At 34.4% G+C, this 27,938-nt stretch overlaps 1 protein-coding gene across 6 annotated transcripts in view; it reads left to right on the top strand.

The window, feature by feature from the left end:
• RPGRIP1L (RPGRIP1 like) overlaps positions 1-27,938 on the top strand; it is an 84,835-nt gene that overhangs the window by 32,180 nt on the left and 24,717 nt on the right. For 3 of the 6 annotated variants that reach the window (XM_075101614.1, XM_075101618.1, XM_075101619.1), the window contains 13 exons: positions 1,784-1,923; positions 7,048-7,154; positions 7,381-7,431; positions 8,635-8,817; positions 9,441-9,558; positions 10,636-11,088; positions 12,646-12,797; positions 15,068-15,434; positions 18,920-19,134; positions 20,312-20,395; positions 22,017-22,085; positions 23,621-23,798; positions 24,914-25,011. In XM_075101614.1, coding sequence (XP_074957715.1) covers positions 1,784-1,923; positions 7,048-7,154; positions 7,381-7,431; positions 8,635-8,817; positions 9,441-9,558; positions 10,636-11,088; positions 12,646-12,797; positions 15,068-15,434; positions 18,920-19,134; positions 20,312-20,395; positions 22,017-22,085; positions 23,621-23,798; positions 24,914-25,011 — 2,215 coding nt within the window. Of the gene's footprint in view, positions 1-1,783; positions 1,924-7,047; positions 7,155-7,380; positions 7,432-8,634; positions 8,818-9,440; positions 9,559-10,635; positions 11,089-12,645; positions 12,798-15,067; positions 15,435-18,919; positions 19,135-20,311; positions 20,396-22,016; positions 22,086-23,620; positions 23,799-24,913; positions 25,012-27,938 lie in introns of those variants that run through there. The other 3 variants (XM_075101615.1, XM_075101617.1, XR_012662051.1) reach the window with 3 other exon arrangements.

Genomic DNA, 27,938 nt, shown 5'->3' with positions numbered 1-27,938 from the left:
GAATGCACATATAACTAGATATCATGGTCATTAAAACTTGAAAACTCTTCCAGAAGTGTGAAAACTAAGGGTATTTGATATCTTTTGTTGCTAAGATTTATTCTTTCCTTATGGAAGCCAATCAAACTTTGAAGAGTGGTAAATCTAAGCGATTGTAGAACACAGTCTCTTCTATACCTGTGCAGTATTGTGGAAATGATTGTGGGTTTTGTGCATTATATTCATTGCATATTGTCTTCAAAATTATAGCAGAGTGAAGTATATATTACTATAGGACTTAGAAGTATATTACTTGGAACTTAAGTTCATGCATGCTGTAAAAGACACTCTATCACACTATAAGATGGTATATGCCTAGAGAACTGTATAAATTGGTGAGATATAGTATAAGAAGACAAAATACAGAGCAATAGAACTGTTTTTATGAAGATCACAAATCAAGAATATAAACTCTTGCCATATACTTTAGAGTCTACAATTTATGCTATATTTTTTCTTTAATCTTAAAGTCATTCTTCAAATATATTAGATATAAATGCACTTGTATGTACTCAGAACCACTTTATGTAGTCATAGCCATCAAAACCGGCAGTTCTCTTTCAGTTAGCATGAACAGTCTCCAAACCTGTGTTGGCTTCCCTTCTGCTACATTTATTTCTTCTCTGCTATGTTTTTTTGGTTGAGGCTTTTGTTACCTAGATCTCTGGGAGAGACAGGTTGATAGATGTCAGAAGATTTAAAAAATATATCTATATATACACACACACACATATATGTAAAAAAACAACTTTTTTAACTGGTGAGCTTCACTGAAGTGAGGAGTTGCGGAACGGACTCTTTTGTTTAAAAAATCCCTACAATTTCTGAATTTTCACAGAACACTAAAATGAATAAATTGATTTACGATTGGTTAAGATAAAGTACATTTTTCCCATCAATAAGAATACAAGTACTGAATAACAGTAATATGAAGATCATAGTACTCACCGTCTAAATTATATGAAGCACATTGCATTGCTTTGTCTTTTGCCGACTGGGAATTATACTGTAAATCATATAATGTATTTCATTTTATTTCAATACGAGTTATGCATTTTGTTTTGGTTTCAGCAGTTCTGATTCTGTGTCCATACAATCCTTATTGTACATAGATTGGTAGTTTACAAGTAAATAATGTGTTACAGGCCAAACAGTTATTCTAATTTCTTTGCCCACTTCTGTTTTTTATTTCTTAAAGTAGGAGAAAGATTACTTTATATGTGCTTCTTAATCAGTATCAGAATTGTTGTTTTACAGTATGAGAAAACTGTTGTCACTTTGTGGTTAACATTTCTTTGAATGGGCAGCTGACTTCAGGCTTTGCATGTTTCACAGATTTGAAAGAAATCAGGTTGGTGATCCCAGTTCCCTCCATTAAGAGGTTTTGTATGCGGAAAGAATGGTTTTGTCAGTTGTCAGTTGCTAAAGTTTGGAGTTGTGGATTACTTTGGGATGTGCATCTGAGTTCTTCTTCTACTCCCACAAATGTTGCATGCTGCCAACTTTTCTGAATTTGGAGCTCTAAATTAAGGCCAGTTCCTTTGCTCATCCCACAAACTCTTTCATGTTTTTTAACCGCAGCCTGAGAAAGGCGCCTTGGTTTTAACAGCAGCAGACCAGCATATGTTTACTTAATTCCTTAGACATGACGACAGTGGTCTCTTTGCCACTAAAATCTTTTAATATTATTTTTTGTTGCAGCTGATTTCTAAAAGTTTTTCACATGCCACATGTTTTATTGCAGTGTCTTCAGTATGACCCATGAACAGCAATGGATATTAAAGGAACAGCAACTGAAACAGCAAATCGCTAAACTAGAGACTGCTATCCAATCTGATTTAGCAGACAAAACTGAAATCCTTGACAAGATCAAAGTAGAAAGAGGTATATTTCTGAAATAACTATCGCTTTCTCATGATGTGAGATTGTCCTGTGTTGGAGTTCAGGTACATTGCCCAGAGAAGTGTAGTTTCTGTTGTTGGTGATTTCAGAGCTGCCTTTTAAGTGTACCTTTGAACAATACGCTTAAGTTACGACTAACTATTAAGTACAAAAATTGGCCCAATACAGGTATGTGGTGAATGAGGATCATGTAACTCCAGCTGCCTTCATTCTTCATCTGTTGGGGTTATTATTTACTCTTTATTCTGTATTTCTCCTCTTCTCTACACTGAAAATTCTTATGGAAAAGATGACCATCTGACAGTCGGTCTCAAATTATAAGTCACTATTCTAATTTTATTTACTGTACAAAATTACATGAAGCCTATTTAGGCCCTTAAAGATGGTTGTCTTTCAACTTTGAATGCAGAATCTTTTAATATTTTCAGTATATACTAATTTTTATTTACAGCTACGTACATTTACAATAATACAGTTTTCTTCTAATCTACCGAACAGGTAATTCATATGTGGTTTTTTTCCCATGCTGTAGGACAACTTCTCAGTGAATCTTTAAGACCTTGAAATCTTTTCGCTTTCTACCTCAGTACTGTGGCAACATAAAGTTTACAAAACAAGACCGCAGAAAGTAAACTAAGTATTTTTAGAGTCGATTATTAAAATGTGTATTTTTAACAGGTGTATTTCTGTGAACAATTTAATGGAATGAAGAGGGCCAACTTGTTGTGAATAATTCTCCTTATGATTATGGCTTGAGTTCAGTACGTACTTACCATTAAGATTCTGAGTAGCTCTACTGACTTAAAATACTTGATTAAATATTTAGACATATTATTTGACCACAGCAAGTGTTTGCAAAATTAGCCTTAACTGATACTAAAATAAATAAGATGCCTTAAGCTACAATAATATGAAGTTATATTGACAGTTAAAGACAGCTGTTAATGACAGTTGGATTATGCAATGCAAAATTTAAAGTGATATTAAGAGCATGAAAATGTTATAGGCCATACAGTTATTTGGTTAAGTTGAATGTGGAAAATGAGGCAACACCCTCCATCTTCTAAATTTCCTATAGGCATTATATTTAAGGGGCAAGTCTTTACAACCCCTTCCCCAGATGGGCTGCTTGTACTTTTAAACTGGATCACCAGGTTACTACACTTTCAATTTCTATTGAATTGAACTTGCTGCAGCTTGAGTAGATGTTGTAATACCCTTCAAGGCCTACATATCTAGGAATTGGTTACAAAACTTAGGCAGTATAAGTTTCTTTAATCACATACTTCAGAGTATCTGCCTTTGCACATCCCTGTTCAGCAGGAGAACTGAAGTACTGTTTGTCTTAACCTACTGCTTGGAACTAGTGTAGAAATAGCGTCTTGTCTACCCTTGTCTACCATGCTTGGCATAGGAATCTTTTTTCAAAAGTTCTTTTCTGGGACTAAGATAGATGTTAAAATAAATGAAGTCTTGAAAATTCTTAATGCTACAGGAGACTAATGTCATCTTGCCTTCTTCTGTGTCCTCCTTCAATATTTCTCTTTTAGAGTGATCACGTAATTTGGATTTTTCTGTCCATAACTTCATAATGTCATAATCTGTTTTGTAATACTTACAAGAAATATATTTAGACAGAAAGCAGAATAACTTATTTCACATTCACTGTTTCCCCCCCCCCCTTTTTTTTTTTTAATATGGTATTTCAGGATGCTTTATCACACTTCCACCTGCTCTGTTTCCGTTAGTCATTTATTCTTGTCTTTTCGATATCTCCCAGTGTCTCAGCCATAAATTACAATACCTCATTGGTTCGTGTACATTTTATCTTCCTGACAGTGTTTTATGCAAGCCTCAAAAGGCTGAGATAAGCTAATACAAAATCTAAGTTGAAACAATTACTATAGCAAGGATTGGTGTCACTTATCTCAAATTCACATAGTATATGTCTTTACTTGGTAATATTTATGTCTAAATAATTTTTATTTTTCATTAATGTAATATCATGTCTTGCTGCCTTTGTTGTTCATAGTTATGGTACTGTTTTATACAGAGTACACTCTTTACTAACTGAAGTCTTTTTAGAGTTGTCTTAATGGACAAATAATTATTCTATGTCAGTAAAAGCTCATGTGAAATATATGAGTAAAAAATAAATTTCACTCCCCTAATATGGTTTCTCTGTCCATAAAACTGCCAAAAAATTCAGCATAAATACAGTTCCAGTTTTATTCCATGGGCTAACTAAAGAAGGCAATCCTGTTGCCCTAAATTGGACCTAGATAAATAGAGGGTTTGGCAAGGAAGAGGGGGATGATAGATGCTCTTTTACCTGGTGGTAGGTAGATTATGGGATAGTAGACAAAACAGGTCTCACTTGTCTTGGCAGCATGTACTTTTTATTTACAGGGAAAGACAGTTTCTTTTCTTCTCCCCTGCTACCTGGTTGGTACTGGTTGATCTATAAGAACTCTTTCTGTGAATTTATGTAGGAAGTGAACAAATGTGGAGGCGTGGAGGCTTATGTTGAAGATTCTAATTATTTTCATGTTTTGCAAATATGTATGAATATTTAATGTGGAAGACACATGCAAGTTTATTCAAATTCTGATTTTGAATGGGATTGCATATATTGGCACAAAATGTACTTAGACTGCAGCTGAGAAGAGTATTACTGCACATTCCCTTAGGTGTCTTATAAGGCACTTATCAACACAGAGGGCTATCTGCAACTCTGTAGTCTGCTTCCACTTGTGGTTCTGTAGCCTTTCACACAAGCTGTTGTGGCAGTGTTTTCCAAAGCCTCCAGGGTGGTGTTTTTCCCTCTTTCTTGTGCTGTTACTATCATAGTCTTGCTACTGAAAACCCTTATATTGTTGTGACGATGTGTTCTTGGGGGATGTGATCACCAATGGTGTGAGATTCTCCTCTCCCCCTCTTCTTTCCCCTTCAGTTGCAACTTTTGGGTTAAATTAGGGGAAGCAAGCTAAGCAGCAGCCAGCATGCAGCAGCAAACCCCAATCCAAGCTTGCTCTAATCAGTGCTGATAGTATTATAAGTGGAAACAGCCAACAGAGAGTTTGAGTGGCTTCTAATGAAAATGTGTAGTTATATGGGAAAACTGAATGGCAGGACCCTCCTGTCACTTCTGTTCCCTAAAGGCTATTACAGAAATATTGCCTTTCCTCCTGCCTCTTTCCCTGCATGTGTTGCATTTTTATCTTTGGTTGGGATCATAGAAACAGCACCTGTTGAGGATCTGAAGAGGCAACGTGGGCAGTGCTAAGGACAACCGAGCTGTGCTATTGACAGATTGGCCCAGATTTTGCTTCAACAAGCTGTTGAAATGGACTCAAATTGAAAAAAAATGGTTTCCTTTCTATATATCATTTCCAGTTTTGAAGTTCACTTTTTAAGCAGCAACTGTGAATGAATATTAAAAATGTGTACAAAAACTTCACTGGGGTTCATGTTAGGAAAAGTGGACTGAGAATACTGCTCTTGTCAGAAAATTCATGGCAATGAGATAGAAGTAGAGGAATATCTTGTCTCCTTATCCGTGGAAAAAGTGCTGGTTCAGATCTCAGTTCATATTGTAGGGAAATGAAACAACATTAGCATGAGGGTTCCTTTTTTTCTGTGGGAGACCTCCCAATAGGTACAGGTCTCTCAAGTGTATTATTTGCAAGAGTCCAGAAGACTCAGTTGCTGATAAATGTTTCACTATCTCTTATGAAGGCCTGTCTTCTCTGTCCATTCACAAGGCTTATTTTAATTTTTTTTTTATTTGCATTCTAATTTTTAGCCCTTAGTGTTTCTAATTATATTTTTTTCTCAATTGCACAAATGCATTAAATTTTAATCATAACTGCAGAGAATTAAAACCTTACTGGTGATTATGTGTTTGAATTGAAAGTGACTCTTGTGGAGTCCCAACACATCTGTGAGTCAGGCTACTGTGTATAGGAGCAAAGGCATTACAGATGATTCATTTTTAGTGAAGATGTCATTTGATATATAAACTCTGCAAAATTGAAACTAACCTGATGTCAATTTTTGAAACATTTCAAAACCCTTGAGACTAGCATCCGTGCCATCTGTTTCCTGCTGAGTTCAAGCCTCCATACTAAAAAGCTATTCTGTAAAAATAGCTAAGTTGTGCATCATGCCCTGAGGGTCATCAGAAAAGATTCCAGCATTAAAAAGATATTGTGGACTATTTTGTTGAAAGCAGTAGAACATATTTGCAGCTAAGTATGCAATGTTTTACCTACCAACTCCCATGAGTGCAGAGGGGAATTACAAAGGCTAATACTTGCACATCAGGTTGACAGTTAACATTTATATCATTCTGACCTAAAATATGAATTCATCGTATTTAAGTACATGGTATGAGAGTATAACTTTGGGACTTTAAAAAAAAAAAAAAAAACAGGAAAAAGAATGGAAGGAGAAAAAATATTGCTATCAAGAGAATAAGGAGTTTGGCCAGTGGAGGAGAGTGAGAGTGTACTTCTGTTCCTTAGAAACCTCAATGATATTGAGAAAAGCTTGCTTTTAAAACTTTTCCATGTGAAAGAAGGTATGTTGTTACAACTAAATTATTTTGCCTGATCCTTAAATTTTTTCTCACACCTTATTGACAAATAGTTGAGGATGTAACTATGCATTACTGGCTATTTGTGTAAAATCTGTGTAACCTTCTACAGATCAGTTTAATGGTGTTTAGTCATTCAGGTTGACAGGGAGTTTTCTATCCTCCCTATTCCCCTCTTCCCTCCCCCCAAAACAGAAAGCTCTACTTATTTGGGCATATCTTTCTATTTAGAAATAGGCAAAGTGTAGATTTTTGATGCTGTGTATTACCTTTTAATGAAACTAAGAATGTTTTGCTTTTTTTTAATCCCTTAACTTATACCAAATCAAAGAGTACTTTTCTATCCCTCTTTCTGCTTGTTAATACCAGAGATTTCCCTATACAAAATAAATTAGTTTCTACATTTTAAAATGAAATTTTCATGCATACATTAATAGGAAAAAGCAATTTTATAATTTTTATAATTATGTTGAATTACGTAGAATATTTTGTTCTTTTTCTATGTTAAGACCAAAAGGAAAAGCTGATGCAAGAGAACAAAGACCTGCAGTTATGCTACATGGAACATAAGCAACAGCTAGATGAACTGAAAAATCACGTGAAGTTTTTGACCAAGGTGAAGGCTACCTCTGTTTAGAATATGTGCAAAAACCCCACTCTGTTTTATGCATAGTGCAAATACTTATTGAAAGTAAAAGAATACAGAAATATAAGTGTTTGTTTATTCATGATACCAAGCAAAATGTCATGTCTAGTGTGAATGCATCTTGTTATTCTGAATGTATTTCTTCAATATCCAATCACATCTGATAACACCTTTTCATTAACTGTTTCTGTTTCAGGAAAGTGATATTGATGTGGCAGAACTTAGTGAAGCCCTCTTGCTTATAAAGGTAACTTACAAAGAATGAGTATATGAGTTGGAACGAGATGATCTTTAAGGACCCTTCCAACCCAAACTGTTCTATGATTACATATATTTTGCATTTACTCTTGTTTCTGTTTTTTTATTTAAAAACCCTTGGTTGACCATTACATGTTTTCTACACAATGCCTAGGATTTTCAGGGGTTGAATTATTTGTGCATCTTTTAGTAGTTAATGCTCCAAGGTCATGTGTATGCTATTGTCATTTTTCAGTTACACTAAAGCAAAAGGGAAGGTGAAAAAATTGGCAGGATGAAATCTAGAGTTATGTAGATAATTCATTATAACATCAAAAGTAAATTAAACCAGATTCACAATGATTTTTTTTAAAAAAAACTTTTTCTCTAAAATGATTTATCACACCATCTTATTTTTCCTATAATGTTTATTAAAAATTGTTTTTGTTTATTAATTCTGTAATTTATGGGAGCATACTATAAGCACGGAAGTTCTGAAATGTGATACAGTGATGCTTAGCAACTTCTCTTTGTTAAGTAAAACAGAAAACCAAAAATACCTGGTAAATGTTCTGGTTTTTTCTCTTGCACATAAATTTGTGATTTTATTGTTTACAGCTAAATTGAAAATGAAGTGGGAATAGGGGGAAAAAATCAGTGAAAAAAAATAAGTTTGCATTAAGCTTCCCCTGTTCCAGTGACTTATGTTTTATTTTCTTAAGGAATCTTTTTCTGCTACTGAAATGCAAATGATAATTCTGTAATAATAACGAAAAAAAGAAAGTGGAGGGCAAAAAAACCCAAACCCTGGATAAAAATTAAAACCCCACTATTAATAACAGAAGCCACGTAGACTTGAGAATAATAATTCAGGTTTTGTACATTCACTGAAGCAGGATTATTAATTATCTAAAAGGCAAATATATTAAGGGGTTTGTATTTTCATTGGATAGACAGGATTGATTGCTTCTGAGTATCTCATACATTTTAATTGGTTCCTGATTATAATGAGATTACATTCCTGAATACAATCCTGACACTGGTCTACGTCACTCCTATTTTTTGTGTTACAACATGCTCAGAATTTACAGACTTATGCTTACTGTCTTATTGGTGTTCCAAAATTATATCCCAGTGTTACATTTAACCAGGCACAAATACATCCAAATATTTTGCAAAAGTTTGTTCTAGTAATTTTTCAAATTTGCTTCAGGTTCGAAAGCAGCGGAAGAATGGGGACCTTGTGTTTTTGGAAAAAGTAGATGATGATGATGTCCATAAAGATTTAGAACACTCCATGCGGGAGCTGCAATTAACACATGCAGAAACAGTGCAAGAGCTTGAAAAGACAAGGAATATGTTAATTGTGCAGCACAAAATTAACAAAGATTACCAGGTACTAAACTCTACTCACAGTGGAAAATAACCAGATAATAACACTTTTAACATTTGTGGCACTAGAACTTGTCCTAATTAAGACTTGCAAATTCAGCCAAAACGCCAGTCTGTTTATAGGTAACCTAACACAAGATTTGCCGGTGTTGAAAGTATTGTTTAAAAAGCATGCGATCCAAATGACTATAACTGTAGTCTTTCAACTCATCCTGATCAGAGCCCTCAAACGATGCCTTCTTGGGATTATCTCTGAGCTCTTATCAGGTCCTCACAGGGAAAATAGTAAGCGTACTTATCAAATAAGCTTCCTTTTCAACAATGCTCTGCTTTTACTCTCTTGTGCTGGATTATTCCAGATCATTTTTTGACTTTTCATTCAATTAAGTTTAAAATAACAAAATAATTAAAGAAACTGTTAGGAACATTGCCCTGAAAGAATAGCTAGTCTGTTTTTCTTAATAATGTTTTTAGTTTTGCTGAAATTATAACTAATTGCTGCTATTTTTGTGTACTCTAAATGTTGTTTCCTAAAATCTAACAGTATTTTAATTTGTAGCCAAAAGCATGCACTGCATGAGTTCAAACCATACTCAAAAGTCCTTTTTACATGCAAATTTTTTTCAGACTGAGGTAGAAACAGTGACAGAAAGGATGGAATGTCTACAGAAAGACTATGGGTTAAAACTGGAACAGTATGTCCGTCTTCTTGATATTAGAGCTGCACGCATCAGAAAACTAGAAGGTATCCTTAAAGTATATTATTCTCTAATTTTTTTAATATTATATCTCTTGCAAGTTATTGGTGTAAATTTGTTCTTAGTTGAAACACTTTTTCATTCCTAAAATCAGTAGAAACATCAGTTCTTTCATGGAAAATGATCTGTGTGCTGTTTCATTGACTTAAATGATAGTTATTAATCAAACAAAATCCAACAAAGCGGTTTATGCTGCATCTATTGCTGAATAAGAATAAAACTACCAAAATTAGATATTTTTTTTTAAATTAAATAAATCGTACATGTATGGTCAACCGTTTGTTCTGCTGTCTTACCATTACATAATTATTTTGCGTGTTGCTGAAAATCCCAAAGTAATGGTGTAATATACCTATGGAATATTTCAATATGATGAATTGAAAACGCTGTTTTAATGGCTTCAATTCATAAAAGGTGCATAGAAACCCTGAAATAGGATACCTTACAAACCCCAATGTTTTAACAATTTTCATGTTTTGTCTCCAAGTTGCAGCCCTCTTCTAAAGGACTGCATGATGCTTTAGGTCCCAATTCTGTAAGCATTTGTTCACAGTTTACCACCTGTGAGGCTGGGCAACATGTAAAGGTCCTTGCTGATAGGTCTGTCAACTCAAGATATTACAGAGGTTAGAAGTGAAATGTATTCATTCTTTCCTGGGCAAACATAGCTCAACCCTACAAAAAATATGTATCTTAAGTCTCTGCTACATTTGCGTAGTCATACATACTTTGATAATTGCATAAGACTTCTGAATTTTTGCTTGTTAACTCCCTTGTAATCTGTTATTAATTGTTAGGGGCCTGTCCATTTTTGTGTATATTGAAGCAGCTCCATTGTGGAGGTATTCTTGATTGTTTTCAGTGTGCTAAATGAGCAATAGATAGATATATGATTTTAAATGTTTTATATATATGATTTTAAATGTTTAAATATTTTGGTAATGCCTTTAAGAAAGTAGCATTGTTAATATAATTATGCTTTTTTCCCCTTTCTACTCAGTCATTAATTATACATGATTTTTAAACAAGGTTGTCATATTATAGCTCTACTTTATTTGTTGCAGCCCAACTAAGAGATATTGTCTATGGTACAAAACCACATAAATCCAGACCAGAAATATTGCCAGGTGATCCAGTGAACGAATTTGATGAAACTTTACATTCAGAAAGAGGAGAGAACCTTTTTGAAATTCATATCAGCAAAGTGATCTTCTCTTCTGGAGCTATGCACGCTTTTGGTGACCATGAACCTGCAACTTTTTGTACTTATGCATTTTATGACTTTGAACTTCAGACAACCCCAGTAGTTTATGGGCGTACCCCATCATATGACTTCACTTCTCAGTACCTTGTGCAGGCTGATGACTGCTTCTTGCACTATATACAGCAAAACAGTATCACACTTGAGGTTCATCATGCATGTGGCACAGATTATGAAACAGTTGCTGCGTGTCAACTGAAGTTCCATGAAATCTTGGAAAAAAATGGGAAGATCTACAGCACAGCAAATTTAGTTGGTAATTAACATATCAAAAAATATTCTGTTTGCAGTATTGTAAGTGACAAGTAATGTGTATTTGGCCAACAATGAATTTAGGTATTAGTATTTCAAAAGAAAGAAAAAGGGGTTTGCACAACATGATATTTCCTGTTAGATGTGCAGCATCTTCTGGTCATTCTACGGACAGATGTGGGAAAGCTCTGACAGGTGCAATTTTGTCCATAATGGCTGAGTACAAAGATGGTATTAATATAGTGATCCTGAAGTGTGCAATGACAGAAGTATGTGACATGCTGGAAATGGCATTAGAGAATCCTGCCTGAAAATAGCAAGTGATTCTTTGTCTTGTGTAAAGGCTACTTGCAAAGTGTTACCACTACATATGTAAAGAATTTTAATAAAACATAGTCTCACTTTACTCAACAGAACTATACAAAAACAACATGGAAAAAAGTAGTTAGTAGAGCAGTGTACTTGATTACATAGTAGTACTATTCATATGTTAGAATTTCTCTATGAATACTCTAGAGAGGATATTTTAAAATAAAACTGATTCTTTTTGCTTTATTATTTTTTAACTTGCTATTTGTATTTTACCTGTTTAATGCAACTTTCATCCTCTGAGACTGCTAAGGATACAAGGGGGCTCTGCTTACTTCAAATGTGAAACAGAGTAATTTCAGTAAAGTCTTTTAATATATTGAAATTAAATTATTCTACTTTTGCATACACCATTTCTCTGTTTGGCAAAATACACATTTAAAAACAAAAACAATTCTGCTTTATAAAACTATCAAACATCAGTGCTTTATATCTGGCCCAAATGTCATACATATATGCCCTCGTTCCTTATCAATAAATAAAGGAATGGATATATACAGTGTTTTAATTTAAACTGGTAAGTCAGAGGTCTTCATATAATAGCCATAAGGCATCAAAAAGGTGCAAGTGATGGTATTTCATATAGTAGCATAATCTGTGGGGAAGTTTGTTTAGGGTTTGTGCATGTTTTCCTTTTAATTTAATTCATTGTTTTAAAATAATTAAGATATCGCAGCCAAGCCTTTTTTAAAGAAGTATTTAATATTCTGTGCTACTTACTTTTTCTTTTAGAAGTATTTTTTCAGATCAGTATATTCAGAAGCCTCTAGCCTGCATGCTATTGTCAAATATCTGGTTTAATAAGCCATTATAAATTATATTTTTGCCAGTAATTTAAACTGCATACCACTTTATGGGACATTTCCAACTGTTGACATACAAAACTGTCCTAAGCTTTGTTTGCCTTAAAAATATTAAAATAATGAACTTGACTCTATAGCTTGGACAGTAAATATTGCAGATTACAATATGAAAAAATGGTCATGTTTCAGTTTTGGATCATACATGTAGAGCCAGAGGACTTCTTGTTTCTGTTTCTAATATGACCCTCACGTCTCATGTCACAAACACTGTCATAATGCATAGGCACAAGGTAACTAATCCTTAATTTGTGGTGCTTCCTAGCTTTTGATTTAAGTACTTTAATGTTGAAAAGAAAATTAATGCAATCCCATATGTATTTACTCCTTAGGAATCAAAGGAAACATTCAAAATTATGGTACTGTAGAATACTGGATCAGGTTACAAGTTCCTATGGATCAAGCTATTAGTCTCTACAAAGAGAGGTCAAAGGCTCTGGGGTACATAACATCCAATTTTAGGGAACGTCAACAACCATCCCAGGTATGTTTGGGTTTGGACTTCATAGTTTTGCTAGAATAAACTATTCAAAATTACTTCTTTAGTTCAAGTACTTTACTTCTAGTCTTGATATGTTCAAGATTAACAAAGTTAGATTCTTGAACTGGAAAATAACTTCAGCCAGTTGTGACAGGTTTTTCATAGAAAGAAACTGGTCAAAGAACTAGTTGAATTATAGCTTTCCTGAAGAGACAGAGTTTTAAACTTTAGTTATTCGTCACTAGACTACTTGAAATTATTATATTCCATTTTCTTAACCTGTAAATTCCAGATTTTGTTAACATTTTGTTCTAGTACAATATTCAGGAATGTTGAACCAACTGGGTCAGATCAGTATAACAGGTGAAGCTGTTGTTTAGAAACTCCTCGAAGTTCTTAACTTTTATGAAATTGAGATTATTTCATGTTTTCTTTTTAATAATATAATGCACTGTAGAATCACATTTAAATAAGACAGAAAAAGAATGGACCTTCAGACACCTTTAACAGTTTTTAAGAAATAAAAACCATCAGGTTGAAATGTATAAAATAAAACACTTTAGAGTTTCTAACAGGCTTTTTTTTTTTTTAACTATAGCTGTTTAAATTACCGTAAGTCTGGAGTAACTGTAAGATTTTATATTATTCCATAATGTAAATTTATATTATACTAGGATCTCAATGGATTCCATGATGTAATCTGAAAAGTATGTTTAGTGTATGAATTATATTAAAGGTCAGTGTAGGCGTTTTCAGAATAACTTTGTGTTTGATACCACTGTAACATTTGCTTTAAATCTGACTTTTAAAAGAATCAAAGGTATTTTTAAATAACTCGTTAAACCTGGCTGTTGTTAAATGCCAAAATATGGTATTTAGTTTTCTCTCTTTTTGATTATGTTATTTCTAGCTGTGTTACCAATCCAAACACAGTTGAAAGGTAAGGCATGTGGAACAGAGCATTTTGTTGTAATTATTGTAAAACTGCAAATTCAAACATGGCAACTGAAATATACTGATTATATGAGAGAAAATAAAAGGAAAAATGGCAGAAATTAAGAACAGCTTCTACAGAGCTGTTTCAAACACTGCAGTTTTCAGAAATGTTTCATGGCAGAAACTAGAAGTTGTACAGCTATCGCAGGTGGCTACATTATGTTAAGGGTTCTGTCAGTCTGCAGCTGCAAAACTAGCTTCAACTGTGCATTCCAAAATTCAAGCTTTCACTAGTTAAACACACATATAAAATTTTCTGTCCTGTATAGTGGCAGAAGTCATGGAAAAACAAACTGTACATAAACTGCTAGATTTTTTTTTTCCTAGTCCTGTAGGTAGCCATAAATAGTAGTCCTAAGGTTACATGTTCAGGACTTAAATCATCATGTTTCGTTTCCTCTAACTATTTCAGTGTGGATTATTTAATCAAAATATTTAACATTTTATGTCAAACAAAATAAAATTGATACATGTTTCCTCATATACCAGAAAACAGAACTCTGGCTTCCACAAGCAAGATAACTATGTACAGTTAATGAAAATAGCTGTGATGTATTACAGTAAAAAAGGAGAGCCTTCTGAGATCAATATAGATGGGAATTACTCCTTTAAGATAGTCTTGTTATTTGTCATCTTCTTAATCTTTAATTTTTATTAAAATGAATTTCCCAGTTTGCCAAATACGGGTTCCACAGTATGTACAACCCATGCTGATAGGTAGTTCAAAAATTTGTGATACCATTGAGTTTTTTAATTTATTTCAAACATTTATTATTACTCTTTACCTGCTGATTTCTAATTTCTATACATTCTTTATGTAGATAAAGGTTTTGGAGGAAGAAAAAAACAGGAATCTGCAGTGCAATTTTAGTTATTGAAAAGTACATATATAAAAGGGACTACAGTTATAAAAAATTTCTTGACACAGAATAGCTGTCAAGATCAGAATCATCACCTTTAAAGTGGCACTAGATATGAATCACACTTAAAACTGTGATCCTCACTGCTTTGTAGACAATCAAATGACAAGTAGATCATAAAACCTTAGAAGAATAAAGCAAACAATCACAGACCTGAAAGGATTAACCTCTTATTTACTTATACCAACAACCTGAGAGTTGTCGTCGTATTTAGAACAAGTGATACTTTGACCTATAAAATTAAACAGTAGTTTTTGTCATTGAAATAATCAGTTATTTGTTCTATTTATATAGTTCTTAGATTTCACTGACATAAGAATTCTAATGTTTTTAATTTAACTTCTTTTTCATTTAAAGCAGCAGATACTCAGAACTGCTCAAGTCAGCACTTCAACAGATGGCAATTTAAATGAACTCCACATAACAATAAAATGTTGTAACAATCTACAATCCCGAAAAAAACATCTTCAGCCAAATCCTTATGTTGTCTACAAGTTCTTTGATTTTGCAGACCATGATACGCCCATCATTCCTAGCAGCAACAACCCACAAATAGATGACCATATGTGTTTCCAAGTGCCAATGAATGCAGATTTAGACCGATACCTAAAATCAGAATCCTTAACCCTTTATGTATTTGATGATGGTGAAATGGAAGAAGGTGCTTATGTAGGGAAAGCCAATGTGCCTCTTATTTCTTTAGCACATGACAGATCTATCTCAGGTAAGAATTAGACCTCTTTAAACTGAAAATCTTCACTTCCTGTTTCGTATCTCTTTAAATCTCTTTAAGAACCAAACTAAACAAGGTTCTTCAGAGGGATCTGGACAGGCTGGATTGACGGGCTGAGGTCAATTGTATGAGGTTCAACAAGACTAAGTGTCAGGTCCTGCACTTGGGACACATCCACCCCATGTAATGCTACAGACTGGGGGAAGAGTGGCTGGAAAGCTGCCCAGCAGGGAAAAGGACCTGGGGGTGTTGCTTGACAGCTGGCTGAATATGAGCCAGCAGTGTACCCAGGTGGCCAAGAAGGCCAACAGCATCTTGGCTTGTATCAGGAACAGTGTGGCCAGCAGAAGTAGGGAAGTGATTGTTCCCCCTGTACTCAGCACTGGTGAGGCTGTACCTCAAATACTGTGTTCAGATAGAGCCCCTCAGGACATGAAAGACATTGAGGTGCTGGATCACATCCTGAGAAGGGCAACAAAGCTGGTGAAGGGTCTGGAGAGCAGGTCTTATGAGGAGCAGCTGAGGGAACTGGGGTTGTTTAGCCTGGAGAAAAGGAGGCTGAGGGGAGACCTTATCGCTCTCTACAACTACCTGAAAGGAGGGTGTAGTGGGGTGAGTGTTGGTCTCTTCTCCCAAGTAACTAGTGATAGGATGACAGGAAACAGTGTCAAGTTGCATCAGGGGAGGTTTAGGTTGGATATTAGGAAAAATTTCTTTACTGAAAGGGTTATCAAGAATTGGAACAGGCTGCCTAGGGAAGTGGTTGAGTCACCATCCCTGGAGGTATTTAAAAGGTGTGTAGACATGGTGCTTAGGGAGGTGGTTTAGTGGCGGACTTGGCAGTGTTAGGTTTATGGTTGAACTCAGTGATCTTAAAGGTCTTTTCCAACCTAAATGATTCTGTGATTTTAAAAACCTGTATCATTCATCTACTGTCCTTGTCTGACAATTTTAAACTCCAGTGAAACCATGGAAAGAAATTTTGCATCTCAGTGTTGAGTAACACACACTTATGGCTAATGAAAAGTCTGTGTCAGAGCTTTGAAACTGATGAATAGTTCTTTTTTGAATATAAGCTTCAAACATTAGACAAAGAAAAGGCCAAGGGAGAGAAGAAGTTCTGAATATCTCTGCTAAGATGATACCAACAGAATGTTCCAGCATTGTTGCATTTTAACGCAAATTTGAAGCGGTGTTTTCTTTTGCGATTATCCATCAACTGCAATGAATCTGAACAGGATGCCTGTACCTTACAGGTTGGATTGCAATAGTAGGATTTTTTTCCCCTCGTGACATTTTCTGAGATTTAGGAGAAAGAAGTAAATATTTTCTTTAAGATCTACAAGTAAAAACAAAAAGATTAAATCAAAGGAACCTGGTGTCTGAACATTCATTTATCATGGTACTAACAAGTATGAGTCTTTTAAATCCTTTTTTGTTGGTCCCTATACTGGCCCAGGTATGGAATAATTATTATTTGACAGATGATTATTATTGGAATGATGTGTCACTCTAGCACAGACTTAATTGCTAATCAGTTATTGATATTTTCTTGATTGTTAACACTTAGTAATCTGTTTGCATCTGTTTTACCACTGTTTTTTGCCTTGAGAAGTCTACCAAATCTACCAGTTATAGGTCTCAGACTACTATATTATAAATATCTTTCATTACTAAGTGGAAAGGCCCTGTTAGTCTTAACACCAGGTGGGAAGGGGTGGCTGAAACCTGACTTTCAAAATGTACTGCTTTCATAACTGAGAAGATATCTGTGAAAGAAAAATAGTAGGTCTCTTGAAATAACTCTTGGGGGGGTGGGGAACAACTCAAATATTTATCTCTGCTTCAAAAGTAACCTGGAAATATTTGATATCTTCCTTTACTGGTCCTTTTTTATGTTGTAATGGTAAAAAAAAAGTTTCCTGGAGTATATGTACTTTCTCCCACCTCCTTCTGGCGTTGCTACTTTTTTTCAGGACTGATATGCTAATTTAAAACATGGTTTCTTTCTCTGCGTGGCTTCATCTTTTTTTTTCTTTAGTTTATTTTTCTAATTTTGGCTAATGTACGCTTAAAATGAATTAGAGAATTGACATGAGAAATCAGCATCTTTGGGGGAAAAACAGATCAAGAGCTACACGTGGAATCTTAGGATCTTGTTGACTGGAACTCCTAATATGATCTAGTCCAACCTTCTAACCCAGTTAAAGCAAGTTGCTCAGCACTTGCCAAGTTAAGTTTTGAATATCTCAAAGGACAGAGATCTAGTACCTGTATGGTTAACCTGTTCCAATGTTTGATCACTCTCTTGATAAAAACTTCCAACTTATGTCTGTTGGCTGTCCTCTTTCTGCTGCACACCTCTGGTTTTGTCCTTTCCACACACTCCTATTAGGTGGCAATAAGATCCCCTCTAAGCCTCCTCCTCTGAAGGTTGAACAAATCACTTCTTTTGGCCTCTTCTATGTCATGTGCTCCAATACCCTGAAGCTCTTTGTAGCCCTCCACTGGACCTGCTCCAGAATATCAACATTTTACTTGTGCTGGAGAGGCCAAAACTGGACACAGTATTCCAGATGTCATCTCATAGGTGTCAAATAGAGAAAGTATGAAACTTCCTGGGACCTGCCTGACTGCATTTTTGCTAATACAGGCCAGGGTGCAGCTGGCATTCTTTGCTGCAAAAACACAGTTTGGCTGTCTTATTATTTTTGTCAAACAGGACCAGCTCTTTTTCTGCAAGACTGCTTGTGGCCAGTCAAGCCCCAGCCTGTACTGCTATTTGGGGCTGTTCCTGGGCCGATACGGGACTTTGCATTTGCTTTTGTTGAACTTCATGAGGTTTTCATCAGTCCATTTTTCTACTGTGCGAGTAGCAGCCCTGCCTTCACTGCATCAGCTGCTCCCTGGAAGTTGATACCAGTTAAAAATTTACTGTGGTGTTTATAATATAAAAGCTGCTTAATGATTATTTCATTGTCAACTATAAGATATTAATGAATATTTTAAAATACAGTTCTATAGTTATCCCATATAAATAGATAATAGGATAAAATTTGCAAGTGATTTTAGGGTGTTTCTTCTTCAATAAATATTTAGCAACTCTCAGATTTTTAAAACCCTTGTATTTTCTTTAACAGAAGTTAGTATTAGTAAAACATGGAAATGTTTTAGTTAGATCTTTTGAAAGATGTCAATAAGAATTAATTATCTGGTATTGGATTATCTGAGAAACCTACAGGACATCTTGAACAAACACAATAATCCAGTCCTTTCAAATCCTTTATTTTTTAATGTCCACAGTGTATATTGGATATATTTGGATCCACAAAACACAATATTTTGACACTATTTCCCTTCTAAAATGAAGAGTATTAAGTTACTCCAATTCCTGAATCCCATTCAGTTTTGCATTGCATTTTCTTGTATATTTATAGAAGGAGATAATTTAGACAAGATTTGCATTTTGTTTTCAGGTACTTTTGAACTAACAGATTCTGAAAGACGTACTACTGGTACCATCACAGTTGAATTAAAATGGAATTTTGTCTACCTACCACCAAGTGGATCAACAATGGCTGCAGACTTAGCGAATTATATTCAAAATGAGAAATCAATGGCAACTAAATTACTAGCAGAGGAAAAAACACAGACTCCAGCCCTGTCTCCTTCTTTTACTTTGTCAGTGACAGTAAGTAATTTAATAAACTCACAGAAGTTAAGAGATATAAAGGACCTATTACAGCAGGTTATTTAGTTCTTCCCTGATGACAAGGATTTGTCCTTACTGTAAAATAATGCGTAGTACAAATACTTCATATAACCACCATCTTCGACTTCCGTTGCGAAGCTAAATCTTTCTTGTGTCCAAAACTTTAAGTCATCTTTTATAATGGTAGATAACTGGTTAGCAAAAAGGTGAGGGGAAATAACAAACATTAAATGTCTTCTCTATACTTTTAGTGCTTATTAATTTTCTTTCCAGTGTGTATGTCCTACATAAAATGTAGTCACGTGCTTGTGTAACTTCAGGGCTACGGTTGAAATTTATGACAGTCGTGAAATCAGCTATTTTTTCTGTGGTCTCAGAAACTCAGACAGAACTCAGTCATTTGGGGTAGCTTTTAGGCAAAATTCTCAAGCAGCCAGACCCAAACCATAAGTACAGATACATAGGTGTATCTGCATGACACTTGTTATTCTGGTGCACTGCGAAGAGATCCAGTAGTTTCTTAAAAATCACTCATAAATTAAAACTAGTGTAAGGATTTTTTTTTTTCATATGAATATCAGTGGAAATGGAGAATAATTTCTACCTTCATCAGGAGCGTAAAGCATGAAGAGTAATAAACCATGTTTTCTTTATTACATTTGTCTTTTGTATTATAACATCATGACAAATATTTCTGGATCATTTTGTTAATTTTCAGCTATTACCAGTCTCTTCTTTGTTTCTGTGTTAAAATTCTTCAAAGGGAGTGGCATGAGGAAAGGTGTCAAAGATATGGTAGCCTACAGAATAAGAAAAGAAATTAAGCACTCCATAAAAGATAATAATAAATCATTCTGCCGTGTATACGACACCACTGACTTCAGTCCTACAATTATTTCTAACCTGGAACACATTGCATTCCATAGACGTTCTGTAGAATTTTATAACCATTTGTGGCTGAATTATGAAAGGTATCTCTATTTGGGGAGAGGTTGCTTATTCAAACATCATCTACATCATCTTGCCTGTTTAGAATTTAATTTAGTGCAGTTAGATTTGGCTTTGCAAAAAATTAGGGTCTGTCAAAATTTACTGTAAAATAACATGGTTAGAATATGGCAATAAATGGTCTTCATCTGTATTTATTTTATTACAGAAACCAACACCCAAACCAAGACAGTGTGCAGCTCAAGCAGACAAGAAAGTATCTTTTGTGGATCTTAGTACCATACAGGTGGCAGTAAGTTTTAGAGTATTTTGCTTGTGCATGTTGAAGCAAGAAAGGCTACTTATATCTCAGTATGGACAATTTGTAGAACTAATAATTCGGAACACTCAATAATTTTAGCAGCACAAGACTGGGATGTCCCAGGCAATGAATGATAGCACATTACTGCATATAGGTGAGGGATACAGAATTGCTTGCTGTCCTCCACAGTTTACAAGCTTCAACTTTCATAGACGTAGGGCAGATTGTAACAGGACCAATCAACTGTCTCTGCACTGTGTTTCTCAGCTCTCTGGGTTATTAATTGAAGTGTCTTTGTACAGCGTACCACTTGCACAGGTGTATAAATGACTCTGCAGAAACCAGCTTTATCCAAACACTTCCCGAGTGTTGTGCTAATTAGATAAATGATTTGACACAGTTCAGTCACCTCTTAAACAAGGCTTAACAGCTGAGATTACACACACTGTGAAAACAGTTAGACTGCTGAACTTGGGATGCACTTGGGATGTGTACATCCTTCCAGACTATAGGAGCCTCTGCATGGAACTAACTCAAACTTATCTGCTGTATGGTGTAAATTTTAATTTGATGTTAAATAATCTGCCTTCAGAGAACTAAGAATAAGGTGTATTTACTACTTTAATTAAATCCCTTAAGGTAGGTTCTTTAACAGCTAATTATAAAAGGTTATGAGTATTACTGTTAGTTAATATTATGTTGCAGTAATTAAAAACTAGCTGTGATCATTTTTTTCCATTTGTGAATGCCTTCACTGGATTTCTTTTTTGAAACATTAACATCAGTTTTCAATTCACAGGTGGTTCTGCTATTGTTTAGTTTACCATGACTAGAACTCTGTTTTGAGCCTAGAAATAAAAATTAAGCCAATCCCTTATATTTATTAATTTTAAAAAAGTCAAATGCTGGTGACATCAAATCTTTTGAGAGCTTAGATGGAAAACTGAAATGTTAGCCGTACAGTTGCACACACAATATATCTTCAGCTGTCCAAACAGTAACTTCTCAAAGTTAGACAATTTTTCATGAGCTAGATTTTCTAAGGGAGTCAGCTACTCGGTCTCCATCAGAAGTCTTCACTACTGGGTGGGCAGCTCCCCTAGCTGTTTTAAAAATCCAAGCGTCACTGTCTGGTGAGAGACAAAAGTGCTGTTAGAACTAAATAATGAAATGGCTGGGGCTTCTCTGATGGATAATTCTTGTGGTGAAATGGCAAGAGAGTGTCCATGCAAGAGAACTAGAAGTTCAACAGATTAAAGCTGTACAGGAACAGTCTGTTTCATTTTCCTGTTCATTTTCTGGATAGCAGAGAATCTTTTTCTTGGATATTAATGTGACACATGCTAGAGCAAATAGTTGTTTTCAGAAAAGGAAACTCACTAAAAAGTGGGATGAATGGTTTTACTCATCCAAACCATTTGTAAGAATTGTCCAGCCTCATAGGTGGAAACTACAGCAGAGGATAGAAACAGTAATGCTAATGCGGGAAAGCAAAGGAAGACAATTTCTTGTCCAAATGCTTATATAAATGTCCAGTAAATTTATACCTATGTTTGTGTGTTAATTGTCTACTATATATTAAAGGCTTCCCCTTATTTTACCCATAACTTAGGGCTGGCTTGTGGAAAATAACATGGAATTTGCACAGATTAAGGCATCAAGAGTTCCAAGTGTTTCAGAGGGATGAGATTATTCAGGTTTTGTGGTTTTATATAATATAGTACATTTCAATTTAATGTGAAGATTTTTGATGCATGACTCTGAAGAAAAAAAACTATGGTAAAATAAGATCTCAAACTTCTCTGCAATATGAAAAAAGTGAATCCTTGTGATGACAGTCTTCTTTTTTTGGCCATTAGAAAGGGAGGAATATCTCTACTTATTTCCTTCTATGTTTGGATGACGTTTATTTTGTCTCCCCTCTAAAAATTGCCATTATATAGCGGGGGAAATGAAGAAGAAATGGAGGAACTTTGGAATATTGCTAAATATGTAGCATTCCAAGGAGAAGAAAAGTATTAAATATTGTAAATTCTAATGGTCCAATTGGTTGTGAAAGTACGTTGTGACAGATTGGCAAACTGTAGTTCCTAGTGGTGTGATACAACCTTTAATCATGGGCTCTTATCTGCCTTTCGCTTTTCTACTTTAAAGCTCATCTGGGGCTTTGAGAAGTTAAGTCTCCCTTCCACCACATGAGGTGGTATTGGTCAAGCAGAACAATCAAAAAGTATTCTCTCTCTGAAAATATCCACAAAATGCAACTCTGGCCATTCTTTTTAATTTCTTCAGTGACAAACATGATCTAAAACACAATGGTTATGACACATCATCTATGCCAAGGAGAAGCATAAGAGACATAAAGTCAGTTTTCTATTACTTGAAAACTTCAAGGGTGACCTTTATTTTATATGTTTGTTAACATTGCTTTGCTTTGTGTGGCTCCAAATGTGTTAGAATAGAAATAACTCTTCAGGTCCAGTTTTGGAAAACCCTGATGTTCTGTGAACAGCTGAGAGTTACCTCATGGATTCTGAGGGTGGGAGGTGAGGCATCAGTGTCTCTGTGGAAAATTCAGTCCTGGAGGAGAACTGTTGGACAATAAATAATGCATAGGTCTCCAGCAAATTTCTATGGAAGATGCCATGTCTGTAATGTTGTATCTGTTGATGAGGTATTATTCTATTTAATTGTACTCAAAGAGAAAGAAGGGAATAAGATTACTTGAGAGTAAATTATGTACTAAAGATACCTTAGATAACATGTTTGTGTTTTGTAGAAAAACTTAGTCTTTTTATATGATTTTAGGTTGCTTTTGAAACAGAAAATATTGCATAATTTAAGTTATAAAATTGCCAGCTGGTGGTGATGGGATGTTTTGTTTTGGGTTGGTTTTTTTTTCCTTTAAACTGCGTATTATAGAATTATAGAATTGGAAGAGCTGAAATATAAATTAATCGGGAAATCTAACAGGCTGTATATAGGTTGACAGGTACAAAATGATCATAATAGTTATGTTTTCACAAATATACGTAGTTAGAGTTATCTTTCTACTGTATCAGTTATTTGTTACTGCACTTGACAACTTCTAAACAATATAACTTTAAAGATTATGTATAATGAATATAAGCTATAACTCTTGAAATTTAGAACTTTAGTAACTTTTACTATTCAAGGAGCGTTATAAAGTCTGTAAGTTATTCTACTTTTATATAGCATGTGGGACATGAGGTTAAACAAGAAAGGCTAGCAGATGATAAGGTGAAGGAGATGGCTGAAGAAATTCAACAGGAAAAAGACAACCTCTCACATCTGTCAGAGGGGCAGCTGGCCGACCAAAGCTCAGTTACCTCTGGAGATGAGACAGAAATAACTGAAGAATTGGAACCAGAAGGTAGAATTCATGTTTATGAATAAGTAGCTGTATTTTCTTAATAAATCTATGTCTCCATTTTCTTAAGCATTTCTTACTAGCAGTGGGACCTGCCTCATTATGAGACGCTTCATGACTGAAATTATATTCTGGTGTACTTTATAGCTGAAGTTGGGTGGTGGATATGGTGGTATTTTCTTCCCAAATGGAAACTGTATTGTAATTGAATGCAAAACTCTGGTATCTGACCTAGATTCATAAAATATTAAAGGAAACTTGGCTTCTATTTTAAATGTCTTTATAGTCTCCCTTAGAACTATGCTATTCTAAAGACTATTTTAATGAATATGCTCCTTTTGTCTGCACATAACAGACAATGTTGATATCAGAAATCCTTTCAGACAGTGAGAGGGGTAGTATGTCTTATCACATCTGTGACATAAAGTTGTTAGAGGCAGATTTATTTAAAGATTATAAAAGCCAGGTTATCCCATTCCACTTACGAGCTTAAACTGTTTATCCATGAAATGAACTAAGTCCACGATACCAAGTTTAAAGTAAAAGCACAAGCAAGATGCTAAAATTTCATGTTAGTTGCTTGCAACTTCTGCATAAGAATTCATTAGAAAAATTAGAAGAACATGATGCTGAATCCCTGTTGTAAGTAATTTGCTCCAGAGAAAAAAGACCTTGAATGTTTTAGAAAACAATCCACCTGCATACAAACTACTTTGTTAAAAACAAACAAAAAAAAAGTGCACTCTCCTTTACATGTGCATGGTGTTAAATGTAGTCAGAGGAAATGCACAAATTCAGGTCATATTCTTATATAAAGCTAACTGTTGTTTATACTTTAGTTCATCACAGGACTCATATCATTCCACTCATCAACTTCATCTGGGAAACATTATTTTCTTAGCAAATCAGAAAAATATACATTTTAGATTACTTTAAAGGTCATTGATTTGACAGTGTTAATCTTTGACAAAGAAGAGAAGGTTTACTGGGCATTTATACTTTATTTTTTAGAAAAGCAAATATATTGCTATCAGGTTTCTCAGGAAGTCCCAGATGGAAAACAAATACAGGGGGTTTTAACGACATTGGGTTTTTTGTTGGTTTGTTTGTATTACTAGATCAAGATGATAGGCAAGAAAATGATGCCATTGAATCAATAACAACTGACAGTGATGACTGTATTGTTTCAAGTCCAGTATCCAAGAACATTAAACAGGTGAGTCAGAGTATTTACAGCAATTATTTGGTAACTCCAAGAAAAATATTTTAAGCCTAATGTCCTTTAAACATTGTTGCTTTGCTATATCTAAGGTCAGATTCTAAGGCATTTTCAAGAAATGTATGGTTTCCTATTTCTGGTTGAACTAGATGCCTTTTCACAGAAAAAATAAAAAGTTAACTTGACTGTATTGTACATGTGGTTTGTAGGTGTTCCTTTAATGGGGAAATTTGTTGTCATCTTCTCCATTATTGTCATACATTCTTAGGAGTATACATTTCAAATCACTTTTGATCTGAATTCAAATTCCAGTCCTGCACAAAATCTCCCTAATGAAAGATAAATAATGTAATGTGTATGTCTCAAGAACTTAGTTGTCTTGTTCAGTCCTACCTGTTGCTTTTATGTGGAAAAATGTGCTTTTCTGCTTCTTCCAGCGCTTTCTGAGGAAGGGGAGGATAATTTACTTCTCAAGGCCTGTAGTAAATCTACAATGCTTAGCTACCCACTGTGATTCATCCCAGTGTGTTGACTTGATTGATTGTTGTTGAAATAGCAATTGCATAAGCTTGAGGCTGTTAATAATGTGCAAATCTGCATATATTTTCTAGTTCACCCACTTAGATTTTTTTTGTTCCTGACTTTCCAACAGTTTTAGAACTGAACATCAGTTTTCAATAAAGTTTGTGCATGACTTCTTTTTTTATTGCTTGTGGGCAGGTACAGTAATGATATTCTCTTGACTTGTTCTTAAAACCAGCAAGTCATATATACAAAATAACACAGCGTAATACAGATTTGGGAAATTTACTTTGAACAGTATTTCAATAGTATGGCTCTCTAACAAAAAGAAAAAAAAATCATACTTGTACATCTAACATTGAACAATCTGAAAAAAATATAAAACTAGCACTTAAAATTTATTATAATACTTATAAAAGTTAATACTTCTCTTGTCTGTCTTAGACTTCTTTTAAAGGACCATACAATTACATACTATCAATCTGAACTTTTTTTAATGTTCTGCAATGTGATAACCTGGAGGTAGTTTGATGATTTTTGGGGTGTGTTATCCTTTTTTCAATGCTGTGTGACATCTTACAAAGTAACTAGCAACAAGAAGCAATGCTTTGCATGAGAAATATTGCTCTTTTTTTCAGTTGTAGAAGAGATTTAGAAATACTATCACTTACATATGCTGCGGAAAGATAGAGAAGGTACTTTTGAAGACAGAATTGTATTGTTTATATGTAAAATGTTAAAAAAAGGTTAATCTCTAATTTTGAGAACTAAAATGACTGCTACTCATCACCATTAGGTCAAGCTATAATACAGTTGACCTATACATTTCTAGTCATCCTGTATTTTATTTTATCCAAATTATTTAAGGACAGTACTGAGAGATTTTGAGTGTAGATACATTTCAGGTTCATTAATTTCTACCACTCTCCATTGATCTGTTCCTCTGGTAACAAACTAAACTGCATGTTCAAGAAGGGTAGGCAAGGCAACAAAAGCTATACATTATTAAGGCAACATGTTTGATACAAATTGGATTTTAAAAATAGACATTGGTATATTTGAAACATTGGGTTAATTGTAGAATGCAGCATGTGAAAATTGTGATTGAATTTGTATTTTTTTAAAGATTAAAAATCACTGCCTTTTATCTTTTGAGATAAACATCCTGCTGGTAATCAAACACTGTAAATAAGACTTGTGATTTTTAGAGATCGTTCTGCTAATTATCCTATAAATCTGAGTTGGATGCCAAACTGTTTAAGCCATTTAAGATCATACTGTTTCTTTTTTGCATGTTGCAAATTAGACAGTTCATGGTTATTTCTTAGATATGTTGATCATAAAGGGTACCTAACAGATTTTCCAGTACTTAGCTGTACCACTTCCTTCTTTCTCTTTTCTTCTTGTCTGTGATGTATAATTAATCATAGATTACTTCATTTTGTTTCATTTCATTTACAACATTTATGAGCTTCACTTTGTCGGTATGAAATGCTTGTCCCCTTCTTTCCTTTCCAAAGTGGCGTAATTAGTGTTAGCATCTTTTTTAACAGGCTACATAAAGTTTAGTGGCTGGATTAAATCAAGTCATTAACATAATGTGCTATACAATTTGCCCCTATCTCTTTTCGTTTCCAGTACATCAAAGTGCCACAGAGTGCCAGTGTAATTGGGCCTTGCTAGCTTGTCAGGTTCAGTCAGGCTGATGGCTGCTGCTTTTACTAAAAAGCTTCCAGGCATGATAATTAATAGAGAAAAGAAGTCTGAGAAATGTAAAAGTTTGGACAGTTCTCTATGAATATTTCATACATTTGAATAATCAGAAGTTAACATTATCAATTTGATGTATAATACATTGATTAAAAGGCTTGTTTCAGAACCTCAAAATAGACATCAAAACTGGGAATTTGCATTTTCTTTGGCATGGTCTTTATATTTAAATAAAATATATTAAAAATAAACCAAAACCATTTTCTCTTCCTTCCCCTCCTCCCTTTCACCCCCTGTGTACACTTTATCCTTACAGGTGGTAATATAGCATTCAATTATCACAACAAATTTAATGGCTGTCAGCTTCCAAGTTGTCTTAAAACATGCCAGTAAGGCAATTACTGGCAAAACCAATTTATTCGGAGGTGATTGCTTCTTTTTTTTATAGGTGTGTTTATATCTCTCTTTTTGTTGCAAGTACTGTGAGTGCATTATCTTAGCTAACAGCAATTTATTGAAAACTGTCATTATTACTTCCTGTAAATTAAGATCTTGGGGTCTAATTAATTTTGACATTAAAATCTCTTTTAAACACTATTAAAAAGCAATTACAATTGCTTGTGGTTCTGCTGGTCAATGAAACATGTTTGGGCAAAGGTGGGAAGATGTAAAGCATAAAGCTTATATATAAC

The sequence above is a fragment of the Phalacrocorax aristotelis genome, chromosome 8, assembly GCF_949628215.1.
Source record: "Phalacrocorax aristotelis chromosome 8, bGulAri2.1, whole genome shotgun sequence".
Lineage (NCBI taxonomy): Eukaryota > Metazoa > Chordata > Aves > Suliformes > Phalacrocoracidae > Phalacrocorax > Phalacrocorax aristotelis.
Note: the sequence above shows the minus strand (reverse complement) of the source record. Positions and strands in the feature narration are given on the sequence as shown.